This window comes from Tasmannia lanceolata, unplaced genomic scaffold (genome assembly GCF_043159265.1).
Source record: "Tasmannia lanceolata isolate RefF3 unplaced genomic scaffold, GAP_Taslan_0.1 ptg000006l, whole genome shotgun sequence".
Taxonomy (NCBI): Eukaryota; Viridiplantae; Streptophyta; class Magnoliopsida; order Canellales; family Winteraceae; genus Tasmannia; species Tasmannia lanceolata.
In genome coordinates, this window is record NW_027518683.1 from 1,029,017 (window position 1) to 1,043,017 (window position 14,001).

General features: G+C 37.9%; 1 protein-coding gene across 2 annotated transcripts in view; it reads right to left on the reverse strand.

The window, feature by feature from the left end:
• The window catches only part of LOC143879176 (general transcription and DNA repair factor IIH subunit TFB1-1-like), a 35,137-nt gene that overhangs the window by 15,012 nt on the left and 6,124 nt on the right, over nt 1-14,001 (reverse strand). The window contains exons 5-12 of one of the 2 annotated variants that reach the window (XM_077381393.1): nt 12,011-12,155; nt 10,475-10,550; nt 10,187-10,282; nt 9,861-9,905; nt 8,702-8,758; nt 8,369-8,524; nt 8,150-8,215; nt 2,222-2,345 (exon numbers count right to left, since the gene is read on the reverse strand). In XM_077381393.1, the coding sequence (XP_077237508.1) occupies nt 2,222-2,345; nt 8,150-8,215; nt 8,369-8,524; nt 8,702-8,758; nt 9,861-9,905; nt 10,187-10,282; nt 10,475-10,550; nt 12,011-12,155 (765 nt within the window). Of the gene's footprint in view, nt 1-2,221; nt 2,346-8,149; nt 8,216-8,368; nt 8,525-8,701; nt 8,759-9,860; nt 9,906-10,186; nt 10,283-10,474; nt 10,551-12,010; nt 12,178-14,001 lie in introns of both variants that reach the window. The other variant, XM_077381394.1, reaches the window with a different exon arrangement.

The following is a 14,001-nucleotide window of genomic DNA, read 5'->3' on the forward strand; positions in this document are numbered from 1 at the left end:
GTTGCATACCAATCATTCATGCCATTGGCGCTTCCCTTTCGTATGAGTGATTGCTAGGAACATTATAAATATTTATATAGCCTTTAAAATTGGAGTGTGTCTTTGATAAATTACTCATGGGCAATGACATCCATTGATCTTATTTCCCATAGACTAATTATCAAATATACAATTCAATACACAAAAATTATTTTAATTAATCAATCTAATCCAAGCCCATGGTGGATTCTAACCCTAAATAATCTTTTATATTGAATTAAGGTTTTTACACTATTCCAAATTACTTTTGCAATTTTCCAATTTACTTTTTTTTTTAATGGGATTTTCCAATTTACTTAAGCCCTTAGAATTTAGTTTTCTAATTAAATTAGATAAGTAGTTAATAGAGATCATTAAAATTTGGTACACTTTGCCTAAATTAGGATTTTAAATAAAAAAGATCTTAGTTAAATTTGATTCTTGGATTGAATAGAATATACGCTTATATATAGTGTTGGCTCCGAGGTCTAAGTCCACGGAAATCCTGAGTCCATTCCAGGCAACATTATATCATAGCTAGTATTCTAATCGGTACAAGAATAGGATTGACAACTAGATTTCTCTTCCCTGAGTTCGACCCGTATTTACACGATCCGTGCACTTGCGTTTATTTAATAAATCAATCAATAGGAGTAGGATTAGAATCTGCAGGTTCTTGGGTAAGGAAAATCTGAACAAATAGAAGGGTTCTTTAGCAATGGGTGATAGAAAAGGGATCTTGGGCTGACTTTTAGGATGTCTCGGGTAGGCTTAGGTGACTATTTATTGGGTGTAATCTGTTGTTACATTGGAGGGTGATAGCTGGGAATAAAAGGAGGTTGGGCTGAGATTAAGGCTAGGGGTGTTGGTAGAGGAGTTAAGGTTTGGAATCAAGGAATTCGGGGGCTGAAATATGGGATGATAATAGGGTTTGGCTAACGGAAAAGAGTGCTTTGACGGATGCTTTGGGTAATGTTTTAAGAGGGTTATAGTGGGGCTGATGTGGGTTTTGGGGCAAATTGATTTGGGTAAAAAAGGCCTGAAGGTATACAGGTTTTGGAGGGTATTTCTATGGTAGTTTTCTATGTGAAACAACAGGGGTTGCAGTTAATCGGAAAATCTGGTTGATTGAAGAGGGCAGCAGCGGCTGATGATGAACCCCCAATCTGTTGCTTCTTGATTGCCGGACATATCACGGCTCTGTTGCTTGGCGATTCCGAAAGTTTCGACTCTTGGATATTTGGCTTTGATACCAAATTGATGCAGCACCGTGAAGAAAAGTTGAGAAAATGGGAGAGAAATAGACGAAATGGGAGAGAAATAGACGAAAGGGGATAGAATTAGAAGAATAGGGGAAGAAGATAATAGAAGAGAATAGGATAAGAAGAAGAAGAAGAATAGAGGAGAAGAAGACTTGGAGAAGAAGAAGAGAGGAAATTAGAGGGAAGAATCTCAATTCATTCAATTAATCATCAAAGTTACAAAATAAGCTGCAAAGAAGCCTATATATAGGCAAATAACAACCTAAAAGATAGAAACCTACTAAATTTAGAATTCCTAAAAATAAGATGGAAAATAAAATCCTAGAAACTAATAATATGGAAATAAAAATACTAGAAACTAAATAATGAGGAAATAAATCCTATTATCTGCATCAAGTTGATAATAAAAAAGACGTGGTAAGTGTGTTCCATATTTATAGGCAATTATAATATAATATCTAATATCCTCTAGTTCTTATTGTATGATGTTACAGAGATAAATTAACCTACTAACAATCGTTTGGACCTTATTTTCATCCATCTGATTAAAACTTAATGAAAGATGTCCTCATTGTCTTATCAATTCATCAAAGAAGCACACAGAAATTTCTTGTAAAGATGAGGGAAATAATTGGATATTCATGGAACAGGTGTTAATAAGAAGTTTCAAGATATGTTGGAAAGATAAATGAAACAGTGACCAAAAAGAAAAGACATAAATAGTATAAAAAAAAATTGGCTGAGTTCTCAAACAAGAACTGGTTCTTATTTACTTGCTGAATTTTCTAATGACTTAGTTCCATTGATCAAGATAAACACTGCCATAGAACAAGCTGATTTTTTTTTCTAGTGGTTATTTATTTATACAAGCTGATGTTGATCACACAAAGGGAAACTCTTGAGAACCTAATACTTGAGCATCGAGTTGCAGAGACTGCTACCTAAAGCCCTCCCTTCAAGAACAACTGCTGCATGTCGGTTCAAATCTTGAGAGATCGTCCTCCTTGATAGTTCGTTTTCTGAAGCCGCGGTCTCCTTAATGCCATCACGAAGAATTCCATGATCCTACATAACAAGGTCAAGTTAGTAGAAGACAACTTGTTAGGCGGAAGTGTTTCGGATATATGCTAAATCCGGAACTTAAACTGTCATGATATGAACATGGAAAATGATTTGAGGAGGCCCAAGGACGATGCAGGGCCGGGTCTGCCTTTCCCTGCGCTCCATGCAGGTGGATTGGCCCACATAAAGGACACATAGGGAGTGGCAGTCCCCGCCATGTATCCTCCTCAGGCTTCCTGCTAGCACTCCTCTAAGAAACATAGCTTTTTATTGAGATCAAGCAATTATTAGAAAGTAGAAATATCTGCTAAGTGTATAAAACAATCCTCTTAACTTAATATCATTTACGAAGATGCTCATATATTTATCCTTATTCATAGAGTAGAATACCAGGCATATTTCATTGACTTTGGTGTAAAAGGGGCCTCATATAGCCACGCTAGTTACCTGTTACAATGTAACTATTGCTTTGACTTGTGGTTTCGTGTAACAAAAAGTCAAAAACAAACCAAATTCAAAATCTAAAAGATAAATAAAATTGAAGGCCCTTACTTGATATAAAACCATTTTAGTCAGACCAAATGTATATAAGAGCCATGCTATGAAGGACAATGGTTCCTGGCCTGGCCCATTGTATGCGTGGCATTTCATGGAGCCGGTTACAATGAAGTACCTTGCGTGCGTGAGGCAGACAGTTTGACCGCAAGAGATTGTGGGATAGGAAGTCGCAGAGGATGGGAAGTCGACGGGATGGTAAGTCGCAGAGGATGGGAAGACGCGCACGGCAGAACACCGGAGGGAAGATTGGAAGGTGCGATTTTTACCAGCGGATTGGACATGTAAAAGATGTAGCTACCACAACTTCCGGAGAAGGGAAATATGTAGAAGATGTAATGAACGCCCATGGACTACACCTGCTGGGAACAAAAAAATCGTTGATAATGGAGATTCATCGATTCTATGGCCGAAGACCGGAACAACTATGACCACGGAAAACGGGCAAGAAAAAATGGTGGAAGTATCCAGGCTAGAAGTCCAGAATCGAATCAAGTATCTGAGAACTTGTCTTATCGGTAGACTAAAAAATCCCAAATGGGAGTTGAACCAAGTGTGGGAATGGGCGAAGTGGTTCTGGGGATTACCTAATCTACCTGAACCATCTATCTGCAGCAGCAACGAAATTATATTCGGTTTTGAGAATGAAGAACAAGAGACTGGAATTTTTGCAAGGGGTGAAAGTGTTTTTGGGGAATATCTGCTATCTCTATGCCCTTGGCATCCGGACCTTAAAACGGGTGCGAAGGCTATTTGGATACGATTCTTTGGCATTCCGATGCATGCATGGGCCACCTCAACGGTGAAGGCGCTGGGCGGCTTATTCGGGTCCGTGATGGAGGTGAGAATGGATACTGGTGATCCCCAAAACCTTCAATACGCTAAGGCTAAGGTCTTCACCTCAGAGTGGGCATTTCTTAGGCCGGTGGTCAGATTGATGGTGGAGAATAGATTTCATTCTATCGGAGTAGCTGGGGAACTTTGGCGAGGATTCGAAAGCCGCTGCTAACGTGTTCTCTGGATTGAAGGAGACCAATCCGTTTTACGAAAAGGTGTATCTAGGGACCATTATAGTCGGCTTGAAAACTTCTCAAAAGGTTCTTTTGCTTTTCCTAGCGAGCCGGAGAAAATGAGCACAAAATCTTCTGAAAAATTGGCATCTGACGGATCGGCATCCTACGACTCACATTGGTTCACGGGAAGATCGAGGAAAGATAAGAACCTGACCGACGGTGGGATGAATCACCCAAAATATGTTATCGGAAACGTCAATTCAAATGACAATCTTGAGCGGGACTCGCTGTCTGCCCTTGATCTGGGACCTCAAAAGTTGCGTAACATGGTAGGCGGAAGTATGTCTCCACCTCATTACGTATCCAAAAAGCAACCACCTACGAAAGGTATCTTAATGACAGCTAGGAGGAACAGTTGTCCCCCAAAGAAGGTGACTTTTGAAACCGCTGGCCAACATAAAATCCCAAATCTATCAAACTCCAATGGCGTGTCAAACAACGGGGTGGGAAAAGAGCAGATGGCTATTGAATCCATTAAACACATCTCTGAATCACATGGGGAGGATGACAGCTGTTGGGCGGATCAAACAAAGTCGGGATGGCTTATTGAGGTGCTGTCCAAGAATTTCAGAATCACCAACAGAAAAAGGAGGGAGGTCAGCTATGATAAGGACGTGATTACTCAGGAGTCAAACAGGAAATAAACGCGGAAGGGAAGCTGGAAGATCCGTCCCTGCTTTCGAACATGTGGAAGCAAAGGAATCAGTGCTTTTTTGGAGAGCAAAAGAAGGGAACGGTGTGGCTTGACAAGATAGAACTAATAACTTGGGATAAAAGCCATATGGAACAACATAGGGTGTTGGGGGCATTTTGAGGAGATGGAGAGCTATTATTTTGGAAAGGAAAATTGTGGTGAAAATATCACCGAAATGGGAAACCCCACTTAGGGGATGGATGAAATTCAATTTCTTTGGGAGCTCATTAGGAAATCCCGGAATGGATAGGACTGGTGGAGTGGTTAGGGATGAAAATGGAATCGATATGATGACCTGCCTCGGACCTACTAGAATATGAGATGTAAATGAGGCAAAAGCAAGGGCTATTCGGTATTAAATGGTGTGCGGGGTACATCCAAATGTAGTTTCCGGGGTTCAATTATGGATCATTGTATGTAGAGACATCTTGTCTCTACTTCATGTTTCTGATCAATAAAATTATCAATTTTCAAAAAAAAAAAAACAGTTTGACCAAATGAACATGAACCATGTGGTTCTTTGTATCAGTGTGTATGTGTGTGTGTGCGTGAGGCAAACAGGTTGACGAAATGAACATGAACCACGTGGTTCTTCGTACCAGTCGAAAGAGAGGGACTAAACTCTCAAAGCTAGAGAATTTGCAAAGCCTTGTATTTGGATCCTCACTGGCAATGGCACTAACACAAAAATCTGGTTTGAACCTCGACATGCACTTGGATGCCTGTGTGATCAGTTTAATGGGTGTACCACTCTGGATTTTAGTTTTCCCAAAGAAACTCCCATCAGCAACCATATTAGTGCTGGCGATAGGAATACGGATATTTTTGCAAGACCCTTCATGCACGATAATAAAGATAAGCTTTCTAATCCAATTTTTTTTTCACTGATGCCAAAGATTCCACTGTTGGGATTCCTAATGCATAAGGAAACTACTCTTTAAAATTATTGATAAATAACCATAATTCGGAACAAGAAAAATGTGTACCTTTCAAAAAAAAAATTACAAACTAACAGATCTTAGGATTAAGCAAATATTAGTCTAAAACAAACATGAGATAATGAGACTCCGATCTGAAACAAGAATGAAACCATTATGATACAATGAATAAGATATTGGAAGAAGAGTTCGTTTAGGGATTTAGGTTTAGAAAAGAAGGATGAGGATAACATGAAATAGTAATTAAAGAAGAGTTAATAATAAAAGAGGTAACCACAATATTCAATAATAAACAGTATTTCCCATTTGACACAATACAAAAACAAGTCAACACGCCCACATTAAGTCTGACACAGCTAGCAATACATATACAAGTGTCGAAAGGAATGTCAACATGTGTCAATGTCAACACTTGTGGACACACGTGTCAGCAATAAATTCTAAGTGTCGGCTAAATCATAGGAGTAAAGCACTCCCAATCAAAATGGCATCCTCTCATTTTGTTCAAAGGGAATATTGGTCGTCACTCCTTCAAAGCCTGTCAAGCCATTCATGGTGGTCTCAAAGCTAAGGATCAAATCTCCAAGAGGGATTATTCCAATGATACCTCCCTGCTCCTTGTGCTATTGACATCCTGAATTTGCAGACCACCTTTTCTTTAGCGAAAATTTTTTAGCTTGGTTTTGGCACTCCATCTTGTGGAGATTTCATTATAGAAGAAGGCCTCTTAAAAAGCTCACTTTGGAAGGTATTTGGAGAGAGACAAACAAGGATGCAGATTATCTATCCAAATGGTCTCCCTCATAATAGTTCTCCCATTCCTCTCTCCTGAATCCCCCCTGATTTAATGAACAATATTTCCGATGATTGTAATAGGGTGTCCTACCCAAGATTGCAACCTTTTCATCTTTATTAATATAAGTAGTAGGGCTGCTGCCTAATCCTAGCTTACCTACCAAAAGAAGAGATTCTCACAAGTTACAACCTAATTATTAAGCTTCACATTCTTCTCTTTCTTTGTTCTATAATTTTAAAATATGCATGGTTTTCTATGTTTCAATAATTAATAGACTCATCGAATCAACATTAAGGAATGTCAAAATGACCAACTTTTCATCAATGGAAGAAGCTAGCAATACCAAAAAGAGAAACACATGAGAGTTTTTTTCTGTTGAACAATTTATTTTTTTTGAAAAGCGACTGATTTATATATATTATAAATGGAACCGAAAATTAGAGAAGATAGGGGCCAGCGGTCCCCTGCATATTTACAATCGTCAAGGATGCCAACAAACCAAAAAAAAAAAAAAAGAACCAAACCATCATTGCTCCATCAGAGACCACCATTCCAAAACTCAAAACAAATTATCTCTAAAAGCACTATGCACCAGAACTGTGAGATAGTCAAAATTTAAGAACTTCTTAAAGAGACTCCCCTTAAGATGAGCACTTCTGTAAATCCAATAGGAGCCCAACAATCTCAGAGGCGAATACCTCATATCGTCAAGACTGATGGCCGAGAGTTCCTCATCAGATGGTTCTTTCTCTCCTGTTGCTCTCTGCCTGGTAATCATAGCCTCTAACTTTTGGATCCCTACCTCCTTGTCTTCCTCCCACCGAAGAAGTTTTGAGGTCTTTTCCTCCTCCATCACCTTGATTGCTTGTGCATGGGGGAGCGAGTCTCTTTCACGATACGTGATCCAGTCATACTAAAAAGTACTTCCGGCCTTCTGTTAACGGCCTCTTTAAATAACTTTCATTGTCATTTCAAAAAGTCCCTAATAACTTCTCTAGGTGTGGGTGATTGTTTAGAGGCTAATTCCTCATCATATACCATCGCTTTCATCTTTTTTAAAGAGTCCTCCATCTCTGATAAGTCCACCGTCCGTTTTCTCTTCTGGCCTAGAACCAGGGGGCTTGAAGAAGCAGGGCAAAGTGAGGACGAAGCGTTCTGGTTTTCCATCTAGTGTTGAAAGTTCCTTCACTCAGATATATTAGAAGGAAAGCGAAGAGGCAAGAAGGGAGGCTATTTTTATGATAAACCGCCTTGGAAGGGTTACTAATTGTAAGCCAGCTATCCAAACTCGCATTTAATGTGGCGTGCAAAGATCTCCTGCTATCATAAATGAGTATTAATTGCGCCGTAGTAGCCATTGCCAATCCTCCCAATACAAGTAACACTTACGGCTTCCCACAATATATTAAGGTCCCCAAAAATGAAGGCTTTAATCATATGTCAATGATTTCATTGGGGGTTTCGTCCAAAGCAAGTATTACTCCAATTGCCGTCGTAGTACCCGTATCAGATAAAAGATATTACCTTTTCCAATCATTATCCCCCATACCCAAGCCAAGACTTGGGAAACCCCCTCATCCACTAGCGACACATACTTTGGGTAGCGTGGGCTTTATAAGCTAAAAAAAGACTAAAATTTTTCTATTGAACAATTGATATTTCAATCAGCAATTCACCATAAAAAATAAAGATAAGAAAATAATATAGAACAATTTCACATAAAATTGCAATACATAAGGAGTTTTATGTACCGGCAGATGCGAATAATCATCCCCTTGGTCAGCCTCCATGTCTAAAGTTGGATCAACCCGTCTGATCTGCACAGGGAATTTCCATCACGAAATATAAAATATGCAGAAATATCCATTCCAGCATCCTCTGCTATCAACAGAGTAAAATCAGCTATGCTAACAACACTAGACACAGCTTAATTTTTTTAACATCAGCTCAACTAAATTTCCAAGGAGTACCTTGCGGCGAGCTTCACTGGCCAGAATATCATCATGCTTTAAGAAAACAGCAAGCTCCTCATCTTCAGCTGCCTCTGCTGCAGCTGCCATAGAATTTTTTGTCCTTTGGAGAAACTCTGCTCTACAATATTTTGTCCAGAAATCCTTTTCTGTCATCTGGGAGTCACAAAAAAATCATAATACCAGAGTTCAATTTTATGAAACAACAAATCAATAGCACAAGTACATGTACTCATCAAATACATTGAATTTTAAATAGTTGTCAAAGAGGAAATTTTTACATGGTAAATGCTTCTTGAAGCACAACAAATGTTGAGAAATATTTTCCTTTACCTTGTTCGGAACAAAATTCAGAAATGCCCGATGAACAGCTGGTTTTTCAGCAAAGATCTGAAGGAAAAGTTTACCATCAAGAAAGGAGAACAGAATCCTGAAGAAAATTCTACCATAACATTAAGCTAAGGGTTTTATACTCTCTAAGACCACTTAATGAGAAAGCAAGATATGATGAAAGAATGTAAAGGAACTGAATATAACTGGCGTGATCATGAATAATATCAAGTGCATACTAATCAAAAGAAAAAAAGAAATTGAATATAACTGGCTTGGTCAAGAAAAAATTACATCAATTGAGAATACAATCATGATGGAATCAAGAAACAATAAATAGTCATAGAGGGTATAACATATCAGTCAACAAAAGATTATAAAAATATAGCAGAATTCAGTAAAATTCCATATCATGACTTCATTACAACTAGCTTAATAGCATATACAGAGGTCATAAAAGCATAAAGGTTAATAGAAGAAAAAGCAGGAGCAAAACAACTTAAGACTGATGCCTCAAATAGTCAAATTAGACTGTTAAAGAGCAAATACAACTTAAGACTAATGCCTCAATTTAGACTGTTAAAGAGCAAATACTAGCATCTCTTAATGCCAAGGAAAACATAGAAGAACCTCCAAACTTTTTTAGAAATAAGTTAAAGGAACAACTAAATTGAACTTTCATTATGTAAAAAATCCTGAAAAAGACAGTTTCCAGCATCTAAAAGACTAAATATCCCTGAGATTTTTTTTTGAGAAAACCCCACATTGAACTTTCATTATAGAAAGTATCATGAAAAGGGTCAATTTTCTGCATCTAAACATGTAAAAACAAAGATCCCCGAGAATTAATTTATTTAAGTAACATTAAAGAACGAATCTGTCTATCTAGAAGAGAAGGAATAGTAATAAAGGTGGCACGTGTTTGATTTCCAGAGACTTACAATTCAACTTCTAGAGGTCATCAAATAACTAAAAGAGTTCTACTCGTAGGCCTTAACTATAGGTTCAATAATAAGAACACCTCCCAGTCACAACAAGGCTCATTTATGTTTTCAGAAACAAAGGCTTGAGGGGTAAGTTATAAATCCATCAGACAACAACACACATAATTATCTTCTAATCAAGCAAATAAACTAGAAAGTAAAATACAAATACATCATACCTGATGAATGATCTCTGGAGTCAAGCTGAACGTAACTTTATTCGACTAGCAATGGAACACCACCATTAAAAATCTTAAAACATCAGAAAAATGATAGAAAAGAAAAGGAAATGACAAGATATGCAAGGTATTCTGAACATGCAATCCTATAAGTAGTGGCTTACAGTTTAAACTCTAACATTGCTCACAGATATACATTTAACTGCCATGAGTCATAAAGAAAGTAGGTTTTTTTTGTTGCAAATCTACAGGAACATCTCCAAGATTCAGCTTTCGTTAAACATAGCAAAATAAGAAAGCAAAATTAAAAATGTTGAATGTTGTACCCGACCATCAGTCAACGGCTTGACATCAGCAAGCATAGCACTTTTGAACCCCACTCGTTGCTTGGATGTTCTATAGGCATCAGCTTCAAGCAAATTCTGCACCCAAAGCATATTGATGATCCCATGAAATACTAAACCATTAACCTTATGTCTCTACTGAGGGAAGTAGAATATTTCAACTCGACAAAGTAAACTTAGTCACAAGACTTGAACATCTAATGAAGTTCATTTCTTAAGCCATGTACTACTAATATAACATATCTAAACAAAGCAATAAAGACAACCGACCTTCCTTGTTGCCCAAAATTCAGCTTCCGTCAACACGCCACCAATGACAAATTGCTTGTGCAATTTCTGCAAATCACTGTGAAGGGTGCCTGTCAGTGCTATAAACCAGAAAAACTTACTAAAAGAAAAAGACCACAGTGATAAAGATTTGAATGTTGAAAATATCAAAAAGAATCGTGCATTCACGAAATATAACAATCATATAATGATTAAAAGACTTTGACAATTAATCTGTCTTAACTAATTTTCAGAGTTTATCAAATTTACTCTCCCTTGTAGATTTCTTGAAGTAATTAAGCATATGTTGCAATATGATCTTTTTCCTAATCAAGACAAGAAGATAAAAGGAAAAACACATCCACTAGAAATCACTCTAGTTTTTTTTGTCCCAGAAGAAAAGCAAGAATTGAATATGTTCTAGATAAAGGTATCACAGACATAACCGATGCTTGATCTTATGTTAACAGAACAGACACCATCAACATTCTGTATGGTAACTGGTGAAGGAACATTATCAGTTTTGCTCAAGGTTTAAGGTTTCAGTTTGGTCATGCATTTCGATCGCCTTTTTTTTTAACGATGGCAAAAAATTTATTAGAAAGGACAAGTAAGACTGAGCTGGTCGATACAAAGGAAAAAAAAAAGAAGCAAAATACATAAATAAATAGCCCTCCCAAATCGAGGGGAAAGGCCAAAGCATAAATCTCAAGGAGGAAGGAAAGCAACCGACTCCAAACCCTCCTATGAGACTCCGTCCCTGGCTAGTCTATCTGCTTTGCTATTTGCTGATCTCTTGACGTGATGGACGGTGATGTTTGAATCCTTCACTCAATCCTGAATCTCATAAAAAAAATAGTGCAAACCACCACAGGCAAGACTTGGAGCCCTAGAGCCATCGACTTACATTCATAAATTCCCCCTCCACAATCACTTTGTCCATGGTTTCTCTATCCATGAGCTTGATGCCTTGATGTAACATTTGAACCTTCACCTCACAGGAGACTGTAACCCCTATGTGATGAAGGCAAGGGGAAGAGAAATAGAAGAAGATGAGAGGAAGAAAAGGGGAAAAAAGAAAGAAGGAAGAGAGGAAATTAGGGGGAGAAAATTCTGAAATTCAATAGTATTCCAAAAGCCATCAAAGTTCACTACGTGAAGCCTATATATAGGCAATTAAAATACTATGAAAATAAAATAGCATGGAAATAAAAATCCCTAAAATCCCTCAATCTACGTCTCTCACCACCACTTCAGAGTAATTTGACCCCATGCCTTCCTTAATAGACAAGACATAAAGGTTCAAGAAATTTTGCATGTACAATAGCTTTTGTGAAAGACGTAGACAAAAAATATCAAAAAAATGAAAAACTAATTGGTAGTGCAGGATGACAAGACCTATTAAAGAGCAAAAACAAATTTTACTTTGGAAGTGCCGTTTAGACAAATAACTACAAAACAAGAAAGGATGTAGCTGACTAAGAGAAGGCAGGAAAATCATTGACTAGTGAAATGCATGACTAATCAGAATGAATTTACCTATCCTCTCGCAGCAGCTTCATTCTGCGCTCCATCTCTGCCGTGCTGAGTTGGTCATCGTGAACTGGACCCGCAGGTCTTTCGGAAACAACTTGTGCATCTTGTCTGGATGACTGCATAGACTGAAACTTCACAAGAACTTTACCTGTTCAAGATGGCATCAAACACTACATCTTCAGGTAAACCAATTTTCATTTATGCCTGTGAAGATGTTAAGCAATCAATGTAACAAGGGGAAAAGGATCACCTTCTATCAATACCTGTGACACCCACAAAAGGCCAATTCACCCAAAAATACATGGAAATCAAGAAGCACAAAGGTGAACTCTGAACCCATTTTCTCCATTTTAAGTATAAATACAAACAAAGATCTTTTCAAGATTATTTATATCAATACCTGTGGCTGTCTGCATGGAATTAGTGACCTCATTGGCCAAGAGAAAACTTTTGCATTAAATCTAACAACTACTAAAACGGGTTTCAGTTTCGGTCCCAACCTAAATCTGAAATTTCAGTATTTTGGCCGAAATTTAAAACCATGATTGTAAACACCCTTATGAGATTAATTAACAAAACTAACATGAGTCAATGACATTCCGAACCTTCGGAACAAGAGAAATAAAAAGGCATTAAATACACCAATTGATACGTCGAAAATCGAGGAAACCATCCATTGTTTGCATCACGGACTCAACTACAAGTCCCTAAAAATTTCAGAAGGCAAGAAAAAAGACATCAATGCCAAAATCTCGCCTCTGTTATGTGTGGAATTGCCGATCTCAGTTGCCATGTCGCTTGATAAGCGACAACTTGACAGTCTATGGCTTTCTTACTATGCAAGGCATATTTCAGCCATTATCTAGCAAATCTCCACAGGTAACTAATCAACAGAATTCTTGCAAGTCGGGGGCGTTCCTGACCTGAGGAATGAGGCAACTCAAAGAAGCAGTCATGGCTTCGACCAACCTATGACACTCAAAAGAACTCATCAATTTGTTTGCATTATTTCCTTTTCAAACTACCAAAAATTCCTGAAATATAGAAAGAGAAAGAACATTAGGTTCACATCTGACCACCTCTTCGGAGAAAGCCAACCCCATGCCAAGCCTCATTTCCTTACATAAGGAAATTACCCACAATCATGGGTAATACTCAAATTTATAAATCTTACCAGCTACCCAATTATTTCTGTTTCAAATTTTCAATTCCTTTGTCATATCAAAGCTTAGAGTCTTAGGCCATCAATAATTGCAAAGGGGACAGGATTAAGCTTTGGGGGCATAGATGGTGCACAAAGGCACCTCTGTTGGATACATTTACTTCTCTTTATGCAGTGACCACATATAAACAAGCTAATGCAGAGAGGGTCGATGGGCAGATTGTGTGGAAGATAAAGTTCTGGTGGAATTTTTTTGGCATGGAGATTGATAGGGTAGAAGTGTTACTGAATTTGCTTGAATCCACCTTCATGAATAAAGAAGTCACAAAATGGTTTGGATCTAGAACTCCACAAGGGTCTTTAGCATCAAGCCTTTATATCAATCATCATCTTCACCATTGTCTGCTAGCATTGAATCTATACAGAATATAATGTATCCCTACACCAGCTAGAGTGAATCCATTCGGATGGACTACTTTATTAGATAAAATTTTGACGGTTGAACACTTGTGAAATCGTAAGGTTCTAATAGTTGATCATTGTGCCCTCTGCTTAGAGGATGGGGACTCAGTTTACCATATTTTCCTTCAATGCATGATACCCAGAGAAGTTTGGAGCTGCATCCTTAGGAGGTTTGGGGTATCAAGGGTATTCCCCTTTCAGTTTGCTGAATTACTAGACTTGTTGTTCTTTGCTAACAGGCCTAGGAAAGGAAGACTCTTATGTAGGGTGGTGTTGTTAGCCACAATTTGGGTAACATGGAAGGAGAGGAATGCCTGCATATTAAAAATTTCTCCCAAAAGGATCAAACTAATCATCATGAAGATCGTAT